Source organism: Elaeis guineensis, chromosome 10, assembly GCF_000442705.2.
Source record: "Elaeis guineensis isolate ETL-2024a chromosome 10, EG11, whole genome shotgun sequence".
NCBI lineage: Eukaryota > Viridiplantae > Streptophyta > Magnoliopsida > Arecales > Arecaceae > Elaeis > Elaeis guineensis.
This window is the reverse complement of record NC_026002.2, coordinates 29,900,258-29,922,174: the sequence shown is the minus strand read 5'-3', so window position 1 is coordinate 29,922,174 and position 21,917 is coordinate 29,900,258. Positions and strand designations below refer to the sequence as shown.

The window sequence follows — 21,917 nt, the reverse complement described above, 5'->3', positions numbered from 1 at the left end:
AACCAGGTGCCACCGCCCCTCACCGGAGCTCGAGCTACCAAGCTCCTCCCTCGGGTCCTCCCCTACTCGACCAAGGAAGAGGAAGAAAGATGAAAACGGGAGAAGGAAGAAAGAAAAGAAAAGAAAAAGAAAGAAGAAAAGAAAAAGAAAAAGAAAAGAAAAGAAATAATAATGAGAGTTCTCTCTCTTTCCTCTCTTCTCTCCCTCCTTTCTCTCTCTCCTCTCTCTAGATTCTCTCTCTAGACTTTTTTTCTCTCTCTAGATTCTCTCTCTAGACTTTTTTTCTCTCTTTATGGATTTTATCTGTCTAGAGTCTTTCTCTCTCTCTTTGATTTCATCATGAATCCTAGGATAAAATTGATATGAAAATATGATGACTTGAGATTGCTCCGAAATTCGTGCAGTAGATTAGATTCCGATCCGATCTTTATTCGAAATTGATAACATCAATCATGGTTAATCCATATTGAGTCACCCTGATACGATCTTTGATGATCTCGATCATGATTGCCTCGTCTGAAAGATATAAAATTTTCTCTCTCCACTTTCTCTCTCCACTTTTTCTCTCTAGAATTTTCTCTCTCTTCATGAATTTTCTCTCTCTAGAAGTCTTATGGATCAGTGGAGGATCCAGATACTTAGACAAATCCTAATTTTGATTAATCCTAAGAGAGGTCCTCGATTTGTGTTATTAGGATCGATTATCGATAATTTCTCTATATATGATTTTTATATTGATCAGGATCATGAAGAGATGATTGTCTGCATATGATATCGAGTAAAATATTTTATTAAAAAAATTCATAAATCAAAGAAGAACATTGATTTCTGTGCTTGGATCAGTCACCGATAAAGGTAAGAATTCCTGTACACGATCACTATTATATATATGTTATTTTACTGTTGGTCTTGCATTATTGGTTTTGCATCGTCAGATTTGAGATCGATGAATTTATTATATCTGAGATATTATTATTTGATTTTGAGCATGAGTATGTTATGTCAATATATATGTATCAGAGATTGATGGCATGATTATATGGATATGACATATCTGAATTGATCATAATGCAAGACAGAATTGATTTGATGAAATCAACACATAATGATTAAATAAAAAGAAAGAGATATATGGTATGGACTAGCCTTGTCATGTAGAACAGCCGGCTAGGAGCTTATGCCTGGGACAGCCCGTCAGGAGCTTATGCCTGGGACAGCCCCCACTGGCTTACAGGTGGATCAGCCGGTCAGGAGCTCATACCTGGGACAGTCCGCCAGGAGCTTATGCCTGGAACAGCCTCTCATGGACTTTCGTACGTGGGACAGCCGGCCAGGAGCTCATCCTGGGATAGCCTTGAAAGGTTTTTTAAGTGGATTCGATCCGGATGATGACTGAGGTATAGACTTGGTTAATCCAGAGCCAGAAAGAAAATATTAAAAATTATGTGATTATGAAAAGACAAATGAAAGATAAGACATGAAATAATTATTGAATAAAAGTGTTTCACCTGTTAACATATGATGATGCATTTATTTTAACAAGACAGAAAATTTATAAATATTTGCATTATTCTGGATATTAAACGTGAGATTTTATATTTTATTGCTTATCTTTATTTTCAGACTATATTACTATATCAGTGTGATATGAGAATTCTTACTGGGCTGTAAAGCTCACACCTTTTCATCTTTCTTTTTCTTCTCAAAGTTACAGGACGCTTATGATTGGCTATGGCTTGAATTTACGGGTGAGCAAAAGAATAAATAGAGTGTCATAGTATCTGATCAGAGAATTGAAAAAATTTAAATTATAATTATGTAAAATTTTATAAATTATTATTGAAATTAATTATTATGGATGTTAAAGTTGTAATGATTTATTTTGGCCTTGCATATTCTTTAAAGCTTGCTCTAAGGAGTGTGCGGCCATCACGTATCTGATTCGGGTGTTGGGTTCGAAGCGTGACAGAATGGTATCAGAGCTTAGGTTTAAGATCACCAGAGATTATGAAGTGATATCAAAACTTTATGCATAATCAATAGGATGTGACAGAGTGGTATCTGAGCTTAGAGCTTAGGTTACATTCATTTGGAGACAATGATACAAGTGATTAGGATATGACAGAACAGTACTAGAGCCCAAGTTTAAGGTCACTAGGGATTGTCATATAAGCGATATCAAAATTTTGGGATTATAATCAATCGAGTATGATTGATAATATTAGAGTTTAAGATTATGATCATTAAAGGTATGATAGAATGATATTAGAGTTTAGGTTATGATCACTAGAAAATATGATTTAAGCGGTATTTGAGTTTAAGGTTATAATTATTCAAAATTGTAATTTTAGTGATATCTGAACTTAGGTTATGATCATGAGGAATATGATAGATATAAAAGAGAAGATTCAATATTTAGATTTCGAATCAATAGATATTAAGATGAAATTTATGCGTAAGTGGCATATGATATCTATAATAGAATTAACGAGTTATATCTTGGATTTCAATTAGTAGGGTGGCCTGAATATAAGAAGAGTTGATCCTGGAAGGAAGCGGGAGGTATTGATTGTTATGTTGAGTATACTCGATGATTTTGGAATGCTAAACTTATATGGAAGAAAATCATGATAACTTTTTTGATTTTATTATTAATTAATTATCTGAGTATTACAAATTTTAAATTTATCAGAAGGAAGTTAGGATATGGTCTAAGAAGAAATTACATCATATGAGAGAGAAATATTTTTGAGCATTGATCTATAAGAGGATCATATATGAAACTCAATCTTAGAAAAAAAAAATATACTTGAATTTTATTATGAGAATATGAGATACACATCTTGGTGAAATCTTTGGTTACTCAAAATATCATATTCTGAATATGATTCCTTGATCTTTCAAGTTACATTGAATTTCAAGTCAAAAGTTTACTTTTCTAAGTAGATCAAAAGTATTTTGATATTGTTGTTAAATTAAAGAAAAAAATTTATTTTGTCAGAGTATGATATACAGGTTATGATGAAATCTTTAATAATTCATATTACCATCTTTGGATTAGATTTTTTTAATTTTTCTTGTGATTATTGAAGATGGTGAAGTGTATTAATTATTCAAGTCAAAGTTCGAATTTCTGAATTAAACTAAGATATCTTACTAGTGTTAAATTTTGAATGACTTATACAAGGGACAAGATTTTGTATGGATTTATCGATTAATATTAAGGGTTGTGATGAAGAGAGCTCTACAAGAAATTATCAAGTTGATTCTACTTACAAGGATGTTGGCTTGAGTTCTTCTAGTTTGTCAAGTTTTTATTAATTCTTTTAAAAATGAAGATTGATTTTGAAATTATCTAAATGATTATAAGGTAAATCTAAGGTTAACTCCAATTGATTCTAGACATGTTGGATTCTTGAAGAGTGATGAAACTTATGTAATGATTTCAAACATAGAAAGTAGATCAAGATTTAATTTTTATATGCTATACCCGAAGGTAGTAAAGATAAAGAAACTTAAAATTTTGCCCTAAGTCTTATATGAAATTTGAAGGTTGGATCTATCTTGGATTGATCTAACATATAAGGATATTTTCATCTTTGATAGACTTATATAATTTGATAAATTAAGATCAGAGTGCGCAGCAAAAGCGTGGTGGATTAAATTGATTAGAAATATTAATCTTTTAAATCAAAAGATATTATGATGGAATACATTAGTTGCAAATAATGAAGGATTTTATTGATAATGAAAGGATGCTATAAATTTTGATCTAATCTAATCATAGCCGGATAATTTTTGTCAGTAGGTTGTTTCATTGTAGATAATGCCAAAAAATTTTAGATATTTCAAGTTTATCAACAGCTTAATAGTTCTGATATTAGTTTAAACTTTGAATGTCCTGACATAGATCTCATATTTTTTTTAAAATTTAATATTGTTACTTGGGCTGATATACAAGATTGAGGTTTTCTTAAGATGAGAGTTTACATATAAAATTTGTTGGAAGGTCAAGAGAAGAAAGAAATCGATGATTGTGAAGAGTGCTCGATGTTTGACCTTTATTTATTTTTCTATCATGGGTAGTCTGAGATAATTATGAATTTCGAGTGGAATGTATTAGACAAATAACGGTGGTATATTAATACAAGTCCAAAATATTACAGTTCTTCAAAAAATTGAGAAATCAATAAGAAATGATGAGTTTGAGATTTCAAATAATTTTTGTTATAACAAGATCACGAGAAATAAATAATATATAAGACATTATCGTAAGCTTGAGAATGACATGAAGAATGTATACTTTGAAATATGTATTTCGAACGACATAACTTAATTTCGAGGACGAAATTAGTTGAAGGGGGATGAATATAACACCCCGGCCCATTTGGACCTGGATCAAGCCCAAAACCCAAAGCCCATACAAAAAAAAAAAAAGAAAAAGAAATAGAACGGGAAGAAAACTTCCAACGGGAGTCTTCTTCTCCGATGAATCCCGAATGGAAAGGGAGTCCTAGGACCACCGGAGTCCTAGGGACCTCTATAAATAAGCCTCTCCCTCTCTCAAGACCCTCCACTGGTGATCTTCGAGCCCGATTCCTCTCCTTTTCTCCATAGAAGCCACGGCAACCTCTTCCCATGCTCATCGAAAATTAGAGCCGGTGACGCTGCTGAAGCATGAGGTAAACCCGTCTTCTCTTTCCCCTCTTCCTTTTCCTCCCTTCCACGGTGCGGTGCACCCTCGCCGGCCGTCGAACTCGTCTAAAAATCCATGAAAAATGGAACCTCTGTTTTGCTGTGTTTTGGTTGGGTCCTTTCCTTCCCTTTTTCGATCATCGGCACCACCAGTTGCGGCATCTCACCACTAGGATGGGACCCTCACCTCCCAGCCTTCCTTCCCTATGGGTCTTGGTCGCCGGCAATGGGCCAATGACCGAAAAATAAAAAAAAGGGTAAGGTCCCTGTTTTTTCAAATTTTTCTCCGTCGGTCGAACCTCGCCGCCGGCCTTCTCTTGCCCTGTTACCGTCAACCAGGTGCCACCGCTCCTTACTGGAGCTCGAGCTACCAAGCTCCTCCCTCGGGTCCTCCCCTACTTGACCAAGGAAGAGGAAGAAAGATGAAAACGGGAGAAGGAAGAAAGAAAAGAAAAGAAAAAGAAAGAAGAAAAGAAAAAGAAAAAGAAAAGAAAAAAAATAATAATGAGAGTTCTCTCTCTTTCCTCTCTCCTATCCCTCCTTTCTCTCTCTTTCCTCTCTCCTTTCTCTACCTTCTCTCTATATTTTCTCTCTCTAAACTCTCTCTCTAGACTTTTTTCTCTCTTTATAGATTTTATCTCTCTAGAGTCTTTCTCTCTCTCTTTGATTTCATTATGAATCCTAGGATAAAATTGATATGAAAATATGATGACTTGAGATTGCTCTGAAATTCGTGCAGTAGATTAGATTCCGATCTGATCTTTATTCGAAATTGATAACATCAATCATGGTTAATCTATATTGAGTCACCCTGATACGATCTTTGATGATTTCGATCATGATTGCCTCGTCTGAAGGATACAAAAATTTTCTCTCTTTATTTTTTCTCTCTACTTTCTCTCTCTACTTTCTCTCTCTAGAATTTTCTCTCTCTAAAAATCTTATGGATCAGTGAAGGATCCAGATACTTAGACAAATCCTAATTTTGATTAATCCTAAGAGAGGTCCTCGATTTGTGTTATTAGGATCGATTATCGGTAATTTCTCTATATGTGATTTTTATATTGATCAGGATCATGAAGAGATGATTGTCTACATATGATATCGAGTGAAATATTTTATTAAAATAATTTATAAATCAAAGAAGAATATTGATTTCTGTGCTTGGATCAGTCACCGGTAAAGATAAGAATCCCTGTACATGATCACTATTATATATATGCTATTTTACTGTTGGTCTTGCATTATTGATTTTGCATCATCGGATTTGAGATCGATAAATTTATTATATCTGAGATATTATTATTTGATTTTGAGTATGAGTATGTTATGTCAATATATATGTATCAGAGATTGATGGCATAATTATATGGATATGACATATCTGAATTGATCATAATGCAAGACCGAATTGATTTGATGAAATCAACACATAATGATTAAATGAAAAGAAAGAGATATATGGTATGAACTAGCCTTGTCATGTGGAACAGCCGGTTAGGAAAAAAAATTTAATCAACACATAATGATTAAATGATTAAATTTTTTTTTATCGTAAAAAAATATTTTTTTACTACGAAAAAAATATTTCATCGTAAAAAAAATTATTTTTTATAACGAAAAAAAAGGTTCGTCGCTAAAAATCAACTTCTAGCAACAAAAATAAAAATTTCATTGCAAAAGATATAATTTTTTGTAACGTAATTTTTTTCATCGTAAATATCTGATTTTTGAGGATGAAATTTAAATTTTATTATAAAAATTTAATTATTATGATGAAATAAATTTCATCATTAAAAACCAAATTTCTTATAATGTTGCGTACACCCGTCTCCCAAACCAACCCTCAAACTCTACTACTTAGCCAATAACACATCAAAGCAACAATTAAATAACATTCCATTGGTGAACTACCACCGCCTCACCAACTTATTTAATCCCATCCCATCTCCCAACCTTCCATGGGGAACTTGCTGGGCTCATCTATCTAGTGGTGCTTGCTGACAACATTGCACTGCTTCCTTATCTCTCCCTCGTCTCCGGTGATCGGGTTGTTCTCCGACAAGATGGTGATGGCCCTGGAGAACTCCTTGAAGAAGTAGTCCTGGTTCTTGGCCATCTTCTTCACAAATGGCCGAGTCCTCTTGTCATATGCCAGTTGGTGATCCACCTGGAGGAGGCCCTTGTTGTCAAGGATGTTGCGATAGTAGTTGTTGTCCAGCTTCATGGGCGTGCCCCTGTCATTGCGTACATATTGCACGGCCTTGGGGTCAGGGATTGGATCTGGGCATTTCTTCAACATGTGAGGTACGTGGTCTGGGTTCAGATCCGGGTCCACCTCTGGGTAGAGACGGTGCACCAGCTTCACACAGTGGGTGCGTCCCACGCTGTGGGATCCTGCAAGCAGGAGGACAGAATAATGGTTTGGAGTACTCAGTGACCAAGTTTGGAGCTATCAACTGCTGCTACTGCGTAGGTAACATGGTCCACTGAAGCTATGATACTTGAGAGGCATGTGAGTGCAATGAACTAGATCTGACATACTGTTTTGCTCCAAGCAATTGGTGTAATCCATTAATGGGCAAAAAAATGGTCCACAGAAGGCTTTCAGGGATTCAAGGTTTTTAGACTAGACCAGCAATATTCTCATTTCTTAGTTAATTAAAGGCAAAATTTAGAGAAAGATGTTAGCATAGTTCAAAAGACAAAGCAAGGATAGCATAGTCTTTTCGCATTATAGCTATTTCTCAGCTAATGTATGGTTCCACATGAATGTATGTATATGAGTACATGCTTTCATGCTTTCAGTGTTAGCATAAATATAAGTGTGCATATCTTTTGTTCTTTGTAACTTAATAATAGAGTTTTCTTTTCCTTTTCCTTTTTTTTTTTTTTGCTTGCATTGTATAGTGCCATGGATCAAAATATAGGTATATATATATATATATATATATATATATATATATGATTGGAATAATACCAAGGAGGGCCACAACGCCGGGAGTGTCGATGCCAAGGGCACTAAACTTGTCCAGGACTGAAGAGATGCTTTCATTGTGATCAGGGAGGTATTGTTCCAGCAGATCAGCTCTGCTTCTCCTCCCATCCTTTCTCCCTGTCTTCAGAGGAATGTATGGCCCCCCAAGCTTCAACAGAAAAAAAAAAAAAAAAGAAAAAAGAAAAATGATGGTGTTAATACCATAAGTCAAGAGCTTTTTATCATGCATGTCAAAGAAAACAAGACAAATAACAAAAGTAGCTTTGTCGAGTATTGACTCTTGGCGTTGTATGTCCTTAAAGAAAGAGATGTTGATGCCTGACAAATTTATACCGCCTATTCTCGAAAAACCAGGATATTGATCGATGGTATACAAAGGATGAGGCCTTCCACAAGGCTTAAATCATAGAAATATGAGTAAGAGCAGAGAAAAGGAAAAAGGAAATGGGAGGATAAGGAGATGCAGATCAGCTTGTTTTCATAACCATGCAGACCCATGGGCTGTGTGAGATCTAAAAGTACAATGGTTTCCAGTATTATTATTATTTTTTTAAGAAGAAGGATTTCCTGGATTCGGTATGAAAAATAGTTCAGTTACTATAAACACTACACAGATCTAAACTAGATCATTTCTTCTTTTCTTTTCCTTGTTCCTCTTAGAAGCAACACAAAAAATTTAGAGAGAGAGAGAGAGAAAGAGAAAGCAATACCGCAACAATCCCATCCCTGGCGGAGAGGACCAGGATATCAGCACAAGAGACCACCCCAGGGCACTCCCTCTCCACAGCCTCCTTGATGGTGTCCAGATACCTGAAGTTCCTCATTCCAAAGCTCCTATCCATCTCCTTCTCAGAAAGGCTCCTTCTCGTGGAGTCCAGCAGCAGTGAGGCATCACATGACTGCAAAAAGAAACAAAAAAAACCAAATCAAACACACCCAACATTAAACTTGACCACCCCCCCAAAAAAAACTTTTCCTTCTTTTTCTTGAGCTCATTTGATCCCTAATTTTTTAATGTCTTTTTCTTTTGAGACTAATTTTTTGTACCTGGACAGCACAGTCATGGAAGATGTTCCTAAGCCAGGAGAAGGCAGTGTTCTTGTGGCGCTTGTAGAGCAGCTTGACCTGCTCCCTTATGATCTCCTCTGCCTGTGGGCATGACTCCTTGTAGAAGTTCATAGCAAGGCCAGAGTTCTTTGCCCCAACCTCATCCTCCCCCAATGCCACTGCTGAGAAGGAGAGGAAAGCGAGGAAGAGAAGACCCCAAGAAGCACCCATCCCTCTATCCCTCTCAGTCTGTGCTTCGAGCACCTCCTCCTTGGGTCCTTTAAATAAAGCAGAGGGTCGTATGGGGAGATGGTGAGAGAATACACATAAAAAAGTGTTGGAGTTTAAATTTAAAAAAATTTAAATTTTAAAAAGAAGTTAAAACCAACGTCATTTTCTCCATTTTCGTCGGTTTAAATGCTTTAAAATATTTTACTTTTTTTTTTTAGTCACACGTGAAAAGGAGCTGAAATGAGGAAACCCGGAGGACACAACATGTGGGCTCAGTAAAGCAGCCTTCTAGTGCAGTGTTGCAAAGTGTCTCGTCTGGCTTCCAGCCTATCACTGCATTTGCTTCAATCCACCCGTGACCGTTGGTTTTCTTCGTCCAAACACCTTAGTATTGAAGTTAGTGAACAAAAAAACAAAAAAAAAGAGTGTTGTAGATAGACGTAAAGACTAAAGAGTCAAATGTAGTGCAATTTTGGACCCTTGTCCTGGGACCTGCACATGTATTTATTTTAGTAGGAAGCATGGATCTCAGTGAAGAATTTTATTGAGAGCGCCACTAGCCGAACCCTTGTATGGAACGGGCATCATGTGACGGTCTGAATTTTTCTAATAATAAATTTTCTTTTCTTTCGAGGAATTGTATGGTTTGCAATAGGTGTGGGAATCCGCGAGGATTGAAATAGGTATCAGAATGTTCATATTTTTCAGCATATTTGATCCTTGATTGAAAAAAAAATCAGACACAAAATGAGATTTAAATATTAAATATAAATTTAGATTGGATTTTGAGAGGTCAGGACATTAATTTCATTCCTTCTCAAATTAAAAAAAAATAAAATTTTTTAAACTAAACAGTTAGGATGAGAATCATTCTTCTATATTTTCATTCCAACTTCTCTTATCAAATATATCCGAGGGTCAGCAAATTATCATTTATATAGATATGATCTGAAGGTTGCAAATTAAACCAAATAAGAGAAGGAATAGGATGTGGCAAAGCTTTGTGATTACCAGGGTCAATATAAGAACCATTATGTTGGAGGATCGATTGTGCTGAGGAACTAGTAGGATGAGTAAAATTATAGTGAGTTAAGTATATAATTCTATGCTTCAGAATGAAGACATGGCTGAGGAGAACAACAACACTCATCTGGCCATGTTAACTGTCCCATCAAAACTGTCCCAGATTTGCATACAAATATTATTTTTTTTCTTAAAAAAAGGATGAAGCATGGGTAGTGTTGGGATATACCGATCGATTTCTTTCATACCGACTCACTCTCGGATCCATCTGATCGGCATCCGACTCTACCAATCGCACCAACCGACGACTGTCGACACTGTCCGACCGAGGGTATGTCGGTCGGACGGATCTATTCTGTTTCCGACTAGCCGAACGGCGGAGTCCGACTCTACCGACTCACTGTCAGGCAAGAATGGTGGCCGATGTCCGATTCCCGTAATGCGCCAGACCAGCCGACGATGTCCCTGTGTCTTCACCCGACATCCCACAACCAAATGCCGACGTATGGTCGGTCGGCTCTCCCAAACGCCGTACGACTTCTGAGGGCCGCCGTCCTGATAAGGGCATGCGGCATAGCTGCCCTGGGACATTGTCCTGCCAAGGACATAGATTAATCCCAGCGATTTGATAACCCACGGCGACTTGACAGTCCGCGGTGACTCTGACAGCCTCCGACGATTTGACAACTCTCCTAGTTGTCTGCACCATTAATGACGGCACCACGCCGCGCTCTACTATAAAACGGAGAAGGCAACAGTGCTGCGAGGAGGTTCTTTCGAAAACCCCTGAACTCACACTCTCTCTCTCATTGAGTTCCCCTGATTTTTTTCTACTGTTGCCTAGTCTCCTCTCTGACTTGACCGTCGGAGGGTCCCCGCCGGAGGCATCTCCGGTCAGTATGGACTTCTCTTGAGGTACTCATTTCCGACGATCAAATGACGAGGGGATTGGCCGCAACAGGTTTGGCGCGCCAGGAAAGGGAGCGAGGGATCACGACCTCCACAGAGCTTGAAAAAATTCTTTTCAAAATGACAAGAATCAAGGCTCAGCGATCGAGGGCCACTGGATCGGCGAGGCACTCTTTCTGCCGGGAAGAGGCCTCTCCTCCACCCTCCATGGTGGAGCCCAGCTCTCCGCATCCTGTGGTGACCACGGAGGCACAAATCGCGGTGATTGTGCGACAGATGACTGTGCTGACGGATGCAGTCAAGAGCCTCCAACAACAACCGATTCGGTTGCCGCACTCACCGGCAGGGCAATCGACGGTGCACCCGATGCCCTCAAGGAGCAGCCGCCGACGCCCGCGTCGGTCTCCGTCTCCTCCTCAGGAGCAGCTGTCACAGCACTCCCACCGAGAGGGGGAGAGGCGGACACGACATGATACCCATCGGTCCCGACGACCCTCTCCTTCCCAGCTGGAACGAGCAAGGAAGGAGAAGCGGCCGCGGACACCATTCGCCTCCCCCTCAGATTCGTTGGGAGACTCGACCCCTGGGGTCTTCCAGCACCGACGGGTCGACGGCTACGAACATAGGTTCGAAGAAATCGACCGTCGGCTTGCCCAGCTTCAGGTGGACGGACAGAAGTCCTCGAACGACGTCGACTTCCAGACCATCCAACCTCTCTCCCGACTCATCCTCGACGAGCCGATCCTTAGTTGGTTCAAGATGCCTCATGTGGAGCCCTACGACGGCTCCACCGATCCAGTTGACCATCTGAAGAGCTACAAGGCTCTCATGACGATCCAAGGGGCAACCGACACCCTTCTCTGCATTGGCTTCTTCGCCACACTTCGCAAGGTTGCCAGGGTCTGGTACTCTGGCCTCCACTCAGGTAGCGTCCACTCATTCGGACAGCTCGAACATGCTTTCGTGGTCTATTTCAGCACCAGTCGAAAGTCGTCACGAACCTCAAACAACCTTTTTTTTCTTAAGCAGGGGAAAAACGAGACACTCCGACACTTCGTAACGCGATTCAATGCGGCCACGCTTGAGGTTCGGGATCTCAACGAAGACATGGCTATTTCAGCCATGAAGAGGGGCTAAGGGGGTCCCGATTTACATACTCCTTGGATAAGATCCTCCTCCGAACATACGCCGAACTGCTGGAGCGTGCATACAAATACATGCGCGCAGGCGAAGGAGCTTCCGACCGGTGCCTGACTGAGGCCAAGGGCCCGAAGGAGAAGCGAAGGAAAGGTCGGGCCCCTGCCGAGCCCAGCAGGCCCCCGACCGACAAACAGGTCTCACCCCAGTGACGGAGCCCGAGATCGCCTCGACGGCGGAGTCCGAGGCCGATGCGTTCCAAGTATGACTCCTATACTCCCCTCTCTGCTCCTCGTGCACAGATTTTGATGGAGATCGAAGGGGAAGAATATCTGCGATGGCCTCCGTCTTTGAAGGTAAAGGGCCTCGATCGGTCAAAGTACTGTCGATTTCATCGGGGCCATGGCCATAACACCGAGCAATGTATCCAAATTAAGGATGAAATCGAGGCCCTCATACGCCGAGGGTATCTCGAAAAGTTTCGAAGGAAACCACCGACTCGACCCATCCCCGACCGACGACCCCAACCGACTGAGGAGGCAGCGAACAATCAGTTCACGGTCGGGGTCATCAGCATGATCTCCAAATGATTGGACCACAGAATGACTGCCGGAGGGGAGTCGACGAAGAAGCTGCGCCAAGATGATGTAATTACTTTTGTAAATGAAGATGCTCGGAGAGTCCAAACTCTCCATGACGATGCTGTTGTTGTCTCGACAATAATAGCAAATTATGATGTAAGAAGGATCCTTGTTGATAATGGAAGTTCGACTAATATTTTGTTTTACTCGACCTTCTCCCGAATGCGACTGTCGGCTGATCGGCTTGAGAGAGTCTCCACGCCCCTGGTGGGTTTTGCCGGGAAAACCATCACGGTGGAAGGAGAAGTTACTCTTCCCGTGACAGCTAGAACCGAACCACGACAAAGCACTGTCCACCTGACCTTCGCGGTTGTCCAAGTGCCTTCGGCCTACAACGCCATACTTGGAAGACTCGGGCTAAACGCCCTCAGAGCTATAGTCTCGACCTACCACCTGCTGGTTCGATTTCCGACCAAAAATGAAGTCGGAGATATGCACGGAGATCAACAGCTCGTCCGACGATGCTTCCAAATCTCTGCTCGAAGTAACGAAGCGAAGGACTCCCTGACGGCCGACAAGTTGGACCAGCAGGGAGAGGAAGAATGGGGTGAACCGACCGAACAGCTGGTTTCCGTCCCGATAGCGAAGAATTCCGAACGAGTGGCCTAGGTCAGATCCTAATTATCCGACCCTGAGCAACGACAGCTAGTAGAGCTGCTGAAGGCCAATGCCGACGTATTCGCTTGGTCGGTAGTGGATATGTCCGGCATCCTCCCGGAGATGATGACTCATCGACTCAACATCGACCCTGGAATGAGGCCGGTGAGGCAGAAGAAGCATTCTTTTGCTCCTGAAAGACAGAAGGCCATCGACGAGAAAGTGGACAAGCTACTCGAAGCGGGCTTCATCAGAGAAATCACGTACCCCGATTGGCTTGCCAATATTGTCATGGTGAAAAAAGCCAATGAGAAGTGGAGGATCTGCATCGACTATACCGACCTAAATCGTGCCTGCCCGAAGGACAGCTTTCCACTTTCGAAAATCGACCAGCTGGTAGACGCGACGTTCGGCCATCGACTACTTAGCTTCATGGACGCCTTCATCGGATACAATCAGATCCGGATGGCACCCGAAGATGAGGAGCACACAGCCTTCGTGACCGCCAAGGACTTTTACTACTACAGAGTAATGCTCTTCGGATTGAAAAATGCCAGAGCCACCTACCAACGACTCATCAATAAGGTCTTCAAAGATCAAATCGGGCGCAACATGGAGGTATACGTGGACGACATGCTGGTGAAGAGCGCGCAGGCTTCGGATCATGTCCAAGATCTCGAAAAAACTTTTCGCACCCTTCGACGACATCGGATGAGGTTGAATCCGACTAAGTGCACCTTCGGGGTGACTTCGAGAAAGTTTCTCGGATTTCTCATTTCTCAACGAGAAATTGAGGCTAACCCTGAGAAGATAAAGGCAATCATCGACATGCGGCATCTGGACACCAAAAAGGAGGTATAGCAGCTTAACGGAAGGATCATCGCACTCAGCCGATTCATTTCTCGATCGGCTGAGAGATGCCTCTCATTCTTCAAAACCCTGAGGTGGGCGAATGACTTCTCTTGGCCGGACGAGTGTCGGCAGGCCTTCGAGGATCTGAAAAGGTACCTGACCTCCCCGCCGTTGCTTGTAAAGTCAAAAGTCGGAGAAATGCTGTACCTCTACTTGGCAACCTCTCCAGAGGTGGTCAGCTCGGTACTCGTCCGGGAGAACGAGAGCCGAATTCACCAACCCATATATTACACCAGCAAAGTACTCCACGAAGCTGAAGCTCGGTACTCAAAGACGGAGAAAATGATATTCATCTTGATCGTGTCTGCACAATGACTCTGTCCGTATTTCCAAGCATATGCTATCGTGGTCCTCACCGACCAGCCCCTGAGGGCGATCTTGCGCCGCCGCGACATATCAGGACGACTGACGAAATGGGCAATGAAGCTGAGTGAGTTCAACATTCAGTACTGACCACGACCAGCCTTGAAAGCCCAGGTCTTGGCCGACTTTATTGTGGAGTGCCCGACAATCGACCAAAGATCGAAAGGCGGAAGCTCCGGAGAAGTTGCAATCTTCGAACCTGATCCCGGGTCTACTTGGGTGTTGCACATCGACGGAGCTTCCAACGCTCGAGGGAGCAGGGCCAGATTCCTGCTCACCAACTCAGAGGGAGTGGTTACCGAGTACGCCCTCCGGTTTGACTTCAAAGCCTCCAATAATCAAGTCGAGTATGAAGCGCTCCTCGCTAGCTTGAGAGTAGTGAAGGAGCTCGGGATCGACAGCCTTAGAGTCTTCTCCGACTCTCAGCTGATCGTGGGGCAAGTTAAAAACAAATTTGAGGTGCGAGACCCAACCATGGCAAAATATCTCCAGAAGGTGAGAGATCTCGTGGCACACCTCAAGTATTTTGAGATCTCCCACATTCTCAGATCGGAGAACGCTCGGGCCGATGCACTCTCCAGGCTTGCGACATCAGCCTACAATGCTTTGGGTCGAACATTGGTGGAGAGTCTCGAGTAGCCGAGCATCGACAGGGTCGAAGAGGTGCTGCAACTGACGACCGAACCAAGCTGGATGGATCCGATCGTTCGGTATTTGACCGATGAAACCAGTCTTGAAGACCCCACGGAAGCCAAACGACTCCGATGGGTGGCCTCCCAATACGTGATAATGGATGGCCGACTCTATAAAAGATCATTCTCTCTTTCCTTACTCAGGTGCTTGAGACCGACTGACGCAGACTAAACGCTCAGAGAAGTACATGAAGGGATCTGCAAAAATCACTTGGAGGACAAATCTTTGGCCTGCAAAGTCCTACGGTAGGGTTACTACTGGCCCACCATGAGAAAGGACGTGGCTGAGTTGGTTCGAAGGTGTGAGCCATGCCAGAGGTACGCCAACATACAACACCGACCAGCCAGCCAAATTACTCCCATTGTCGCCCCGTGGCCCTTCGCCCAGTGGGGAATCAACATACTTGGTCCTTTTCCTCCGACGTCCGACCAAAAGAAGTTCATAGTCGTCGCAATCGACTACTTCACTAAGTGGGTAGAAGCCGAACCTCTAGCACAAATCATCAAGCGAAAGATGGAAGACTTCATCCAGAAGTCCATCATTTTCAGGTTCGGACTACCGCACACTATTATCACCGACAATGGGCGACAATTCGACAACCGAGACTTCCGAGAGTTCTGTGCAAGATTTCATATCACGCATAGACTGACCTCAGTCGGGCACCCACAATCCAACGGCGAGGTCGAAGTGACCAACTGAACCATTCTGCATGGACTAAAGATCCGACTGAATGAAGCCAAAGGCCTCTGGGTCGAAGAATTGAATTTCATCCTATGGGCGTACTGAACGACACCCTATGTCCCGATCGGAGAATCTCCTTTCTGCTTGGCCTATGGGACGGAGGCGATGATCTCACTCGAGATCGGGCTACCATCGACTAGAGTCGAGCAGTACCGCGAGCCGGGCAACTCTGAGTGTCGGAGATCCGACTTGGACCTCCTACCCGAACTCTGACACGAAGCTCAACTCCGCATGACTTCCTACCGACAGAGAGTGGCCCGATACTACAACGCTAAGGTTAAGCTAAAGCTTTTCAGGCCTAAGGATCTGGTCTTAAGAAAGGCAGAAGTTTCGAAGCCTCTAGACCAAAAAAAATTAGCTCCGAATTGAGAAGGGCCCTACAAGATAGCGGACATCTACGGGCCAGGAGCCTACCGACTGGAGACTCTAGAAGGAATTGCCATTCTCTAAACTTGGAATGTCGACAATCTGAGATTGTACTACTAGTAAACTCTGTGTGCTCTTGTTCGGAATACAAACTCAGCTTCAAAACTTCGGAGTCTAGAATCTCAGCTCTCCAACTGTGTGTCGGCGCTTGCTAGTAGTACGAGCCCCGACGCCACAACTTGGGCCCAACATTCCATTGGAAATCTGTGGCCCAATCGCCGACGACGTGTCGAACACTTACGATGACCGATATATCTATGATTGGTGGAAGGTCGGTGATGACGATGAAAAAACCCCCCTAAGTTGAAGCCACGCCCCTTCCGCGGCCAGCTCCCGAGCAAGGCGACTGGCTAACTTGCCGACTTGGCTCCAGCCAAGAATGGCAAAACGCCAACGCGACCAACATCGCATTCACGACATACTGACCAGGTCACGACCGATCGAAGGGTATTCGGCTTACCACCGTTTATCGCACGTCGCGACGCATACGCCCGATAAAGAATCGGGCAATGGATGACTGACTTGTCATCAACCAAATACGTCGGATACTATTCAACTATCAGACTCTACAAGATGATCGGGTCGAAGAGCTACGCCTGAAGGATGGATGACACCCGACGAATATGTCCGACTCAAGTCTGGGCAACGGGCGCTCGACTTAAACTCTCGACTGTCGGGTCATACGACAGTCGGGAGACCGATCTAAAATTGGAGCTCGCTCTGCCTTTACCATGGCGCCGCTACCGACTGTCCCAGCTAGTTACCTGGGATCTTATCGAACGTCCTAGCTAGGTACGTCGGGCCTACGACTTATACGTTCGAGGGCGTTTCGGCGAAACATGCATTCCAAGACTCATTTCAGGAAATGAAAAGTAAGAGAGAAAGTCAAAAAAATTTTCAATTTTATTTAAGCATAAACTGAATTTACAAAATTAGGTCGAAGACCGATTACAAGTATACTGAATAAAAGCAAAAACAAAGATGCTCCGACTACTCACCGGAGTCAGCTTCCTCTAATGGGAGAAGTCCGGGGGCGGTCGGCGTGTCCACTTGGGCCGAAGTAGCATCGAGGGTCGGAGCCGTCTCACCTTCGGCAACCCGGTCCGGGATGGCTTCCTCCACGGCAGTGTGATCTCCCGACAATGGATCGGCCACTTCTTCCGTGACTTGGTCCTCCGACCCTGAGGGAACGACACTGCTGAGATCGAGCTCCGGGTATAGGCCCTGGATCGCTTCTCGGGCATCCTCGTACCCCACTCGGTACGAGAGGAAACCGCTCTCCAAGAGTTCCTCCCGATATTCATCAGAGCCGCGGAAGTCCTCCACGGCCCGACCTATAGCCTCCTTCGCTGACTCTGCCTCCGCCCTCGCTATGTCTGCATCGGCTTGAGCGGAGAATAAATTTTTCTCGGCCTTGATGAGGTTGCCCAAACTCACTCGGAGCTGCTCGCGTTCGGCTTTGAGTTCGCCGACGTAGTCATCCCGCTCGCGACGCAGCCGGCGAACAGTGCGGGACTTCCGCTTGGCTTCCTCGCGAGCCGACTGCAGCTCGGTCCCCGAGGCGGCCAGGGCGTCGGTAAGGCGGGAGACCTCCTCGGTAAGGTGGGAGATCTCCTCTTCGAGCTGGGCCTCACGGTCAACCAACTGTTTCAACTGGTCGACCATTATTGCCTTCTCGACCTCGACGGTCGCGGCCTTATCTTTCCAGGCCACCCGGAGATCATCGAACCTCTGATATCCGGCCTCCAGCTCGGATATGTTGTAAATCAGCTACAAACAACAGGCCGACCGTCAGAAGACCGAACCGATAGAAAGCAATGACGAAAATGAAAAGTGAAGGAGAGAAGCTTACCCGGATCATGGTCGGATAGAAGGAAGAAAGCATGTTGGTCACCCGCTGATTCTTCATGACCTCATGATCGGCCGGAAGGATAGTCGTCTGGCATAACCTCCTGGCCAAGTCATGGTTGGCTAGGGCCGACGCTCCTTCGGGAAGCGGGGCGTCGGACGACGCACCACGGCCGGCCGACCTTCTGTCGTCGCCTGGCGCCGCTGGGGCCTTCCCTCGTTCGGACACCCAGGCCCTGACGTCAAAAAGAGAAGGGAGGCTTGAGCCCGACTGGGTCCCTCCCGAGGCCGCGACGGCCGCCGATGCAGATCGTTCGGGCTTGCGTGTCTCTGCCCGAACCTCTTCAGCCGGCTGTGCGGCCTGCACATCTTCGACCGCTTCCTCGGTCGCCTGTCCCTCGGATGGGGCTGCTCCCTCGGCCACCCGTTCTTCAGACGGGGCTTCAGTGGGCACCGTCGGCATCGACAGCACGATGATCGGCTCTCGGTCCGATGCCTGTTCGGAGCTGAGCTGTGCCCCCGTCGCCGCAGGCTCGCTCGACGATGCTACCTGAGGCCTCTTGGGAGGCCGCGATGGTTCGGCTCCGTGCGCCGGCCTCTTCCGTGCCATGTGTTGCCGAACGTCAGCTTCCGTCAGCCTCACCCTCAGCGGCATGCCTGCAATTTCAACAGAGGATCAGCACCAGCAAAAAAAAAAAAAAGAGAAGAAGAAAAAAGAGAGAGAAAAAGAAAAACAGACCTAAATGAGGAACCGAGCTCAGACCGACGTCATACAAAGCTTGCTCGATGACAAGCTCCTTCTGTTTTGGCACCGAGATATCCTTCAAATGGTGAAAATCCTCTCGGTCCCCATCCTCCATCCGACTATTCTCATTCAGCTGCGTTCGGGGGTCCCCCCAACGGGAAGGAAACCCCTAAGGAAGTGGAGAAGAAGCAAAGAAGAACTGGTTCTTCCATCCATGGATTGACGATGGAAGACCGGTGATGAAGGAAAGACCCTTTCGAGGGTTGAAAAACTACCACCCTCGGGCTTTTGGATGGGGTCAGAGAACAAAAAATGCTCAAAAGAGCGAAATACGAGGATTGGTCGGTAAAAGCTGACATAACAGAACAAAACTGACTATCAGCCGGACTGAGTTCGGCGCCAGTTGCATCGGACAAAGTCTGTAATAGTCCAGTACGTTTCAGACAAACTCCGAAATCGAAAAGCGAAGACCGGCCCAGAGGTCCTCGACGTAGAAAGCCACTTGGCCCGGGGGCGGGTTGTTAACCCGACCGTCGGTCCCAGGGGCGAACAGCCGAAACTACTCCGGGATGCTGTACTGTTCCCGGAGCCGATCGACGTTCGGCCTCGAAAGTGAAGAGATCTCCACCTCCGGGGTCGATCGAGAATCGTCGATCGGGGAACCCGACCGACTCTCCTGCGGGGAGGTTCTGGCCATGATGCTAGAACCAAGGCCAAAGGATGAAGAAGAAGAAGGAAGAAAATTCCAAAAAAGCGAAGAAGACAAGGACGAAAGCCTCTGGAAAACTTTCTAAGGGGGGAGGCGGGGACAACTACCTGAGACAAGGGACCACTCGGCCAGGGTCTCGGCAACAAGGCTACGAAAAGTGAAGTTTTGGATGCAGGTGGCCCCATACATATAGTGCCCCTCGACGGTCGGGATGAGAGCACGCCCAACGAGGATCTCCCAGATCGTGACACGTGGCGGCATCTGGGCCTTCTCTCGGTCTGATGATTCGACGCAGCTGTCCCAGATCAGGCCACGTCGCCTCCATCCGCCTGAACGGGTTTGGCCCAATGGCCCCCTGCCACGTGGCGAGAAAATCATGGCGGTTTGCATTCCCGAGGAGACGGCGAAAATGGCGGTTTCTGTTCCCGATGGGACGTTTGACACCGATGGGATGCCTGATACCCGTAAGACGTCTGGCATCGGACCGATCATTGGTACGGTCGTCAGAGTCGGAGCATGATGTGATGGATATCCACTCCTTTCGTCCGAAGCCGCCGCCCACGCGAAGACGTTGGCCAGCAAGACATCCGACTCAGGAGTGGGGGGGCAACTGTTGGGATATACCGACCGATCCCTTTCACACCGACTTACTCTCGGGCCCGTCTGACCGACGTCTGACTCTACCGACCGCACCAACCGACGACTGTCGACACTGTCCGATCGAGGGTATGTCGGTCGGACGGACCTATTCTATTCCTGACTAGCCGAACGGTGGAGCCCGACTCTACCGACTCACTGTCAGGCGGGGATGGTGGCCGATGTCCGATTTTCGCAATGCACCAGACCAGCCGACAATGTCCCTGGGTCTTCACCCGACATCCCACAACCAAATGCCGACGTATGGTCGGTCGGCTCCTTCAAACACCGTACGACTACTGAGGGCCGCCGTCCTGACAAGGGCATGCGGCATAGCCGCCCTGGGATATTGTCCTGCCAAGAATATAGATTAATCCCAGTGATTTGACAACCCACGGTGACTTGACAGTCCGCGGTGACTCTGACAGCCTCCGACGATTTGACAACTCCCCTAGTTGTCTGCGCCATTAATGACGGCTCTACGCCGCGCTCTACTATAAAATGGGGAAGGCAACAGTGCTGCGAGGAGGTTCTTTCAAAAATCTCTGGACTCACTCTCTCTCTCGCTGAGTTCTCCTGATTCTTTTCTACTGTTGCCTAGTCTCCTCTCTGATTTGACCGTCGGAGGGTCCCCGTCGGAGGCATCTCTGGTCAGTGTGGACTTCTCTTGCAGGTGCTTGTTTTCGATGATCAGGCAACGAGAGAATTGACCGCAACAGATAGTAACTGATTTACTATTTTTTGAACAAAATAAGGTAGGAACGAGCAGCCGGGAGCCTTCTATTATTAATTACAAGATTCTATATGCTGCTTCCCATTGCTTAGAAAATGAAGCTTTCAAGCATAGTAGTAGACAAAAGCGACCTGTTTTTAATTATTGCAACATGTATGAATTGCCTTAACTAATGGTGTTTAATTGAAACAAATGATCTTAACCATTACAATTAGAAAGGAAAAAGAGAATATTAGTAAAATAACATGCAGGCAGTTCTAATTTTGCATCAACATGAGAAAGAAAATTTTAAACATAAAGGGTTGAGAGTATAAAAACATCATGATGCTACTCTACTCTTTTCATAAAGTAGTAGTAGATAAATATGATAGCATTGATAAGTGGTTCACATGCTGGCAATGAATATGGACCCATCGCACTAGTGTGCAGGATATCTTAGGTCTTTCAACTTAACCATCAAGGAGAATGGATGAGCAACCAATACCACATACCACAGTTTGACATTTTTTTTCAGGAAAAAAAAAAAAAAAAGGCAGCATACTACATATATACCACAGTAGTGTATGTATATTTTGGAATTTTAGTAGTTCTACAACTACATCGAGCAAGCAAGTAATTAAGTTCTCTAACAAATGGAGCAAGCATTTGATCAGGAATTGTTGATGTTTATGTATAGGCTGTTGAATGATTAGCAAATAACAATATGTCTATTCTTCCACCTCTCTCTTTGCTCCCATCTCCACCTTGAGGGGGATGGAACTGGGTAGATGGGGAAAGAATAGTTGCAAGGAAGTAGAACTAGAATAAAGCAGAAAGGGTGGAAAACAAATAGA

The 21,917-nt window shown here is 44.7% G+C and overlaps 1 protein-coding gene across 1 annotated transcript; it reads right to left on the bottom strand.

Moving 5' to 3' along the window:
• Window positions 1–6,480: 6,480 nt before the first annotated feature.
• On the bottom strand, window positions 6,481–9,012 carry LOC140852148 (peroxidase 42-like). The gene is made up of 4 exons (XM_073245109.1): window positions 8,741–9,012; window positions 8,404–8,592; window positions 7,676–7,841; window positions 6,481–7,092 (listed from the first exon to the last, which is right to left on the bottom strand). The coding sequence occupies exons 1-4, from the start codon at window positions 8,969–8,971 to the stop codon at window positions 6,683–6,685; spliced, it is 996 nt and encodes a 331-aa protein (XP_073101210.1). The 5' UTR covers window positions 8,972–9,012; the 3' UTR covers window positions 6,481–6,682.
• Between the last annotated feature and the right edge of the window lie 12,905 nt (window positions 9,013–21,917).

What these genes read in the sequence shown, in the direction of transcription:
- LOC140852148 (XM_073245109.1), bottom strand. Translation starts at nt 8,971, where the DNA reads ATGGGTGCTTCTTGGGGTCTTCTCTTCCTCGCTTTCCTCTCCTTCTCA. An exon ending in TCCATGACTGTGCTGTCCAG is followed by an intron (nt 8,593 to 8,740) that starts GTACAAAAAATT and finishes TTCTTTTTGCAG; the next exon opens with TCATGTGATGCCTCACTGCT. An exon ending in CGGCGTTGTGGCCCTCCTTG is followed by an intron (nt 7,093 to 7,675) that starts GTATTATTCCAA and finishes TCCTGCTTGCAG; the next exon opens with GATCCCACAGCGTGGGACGC.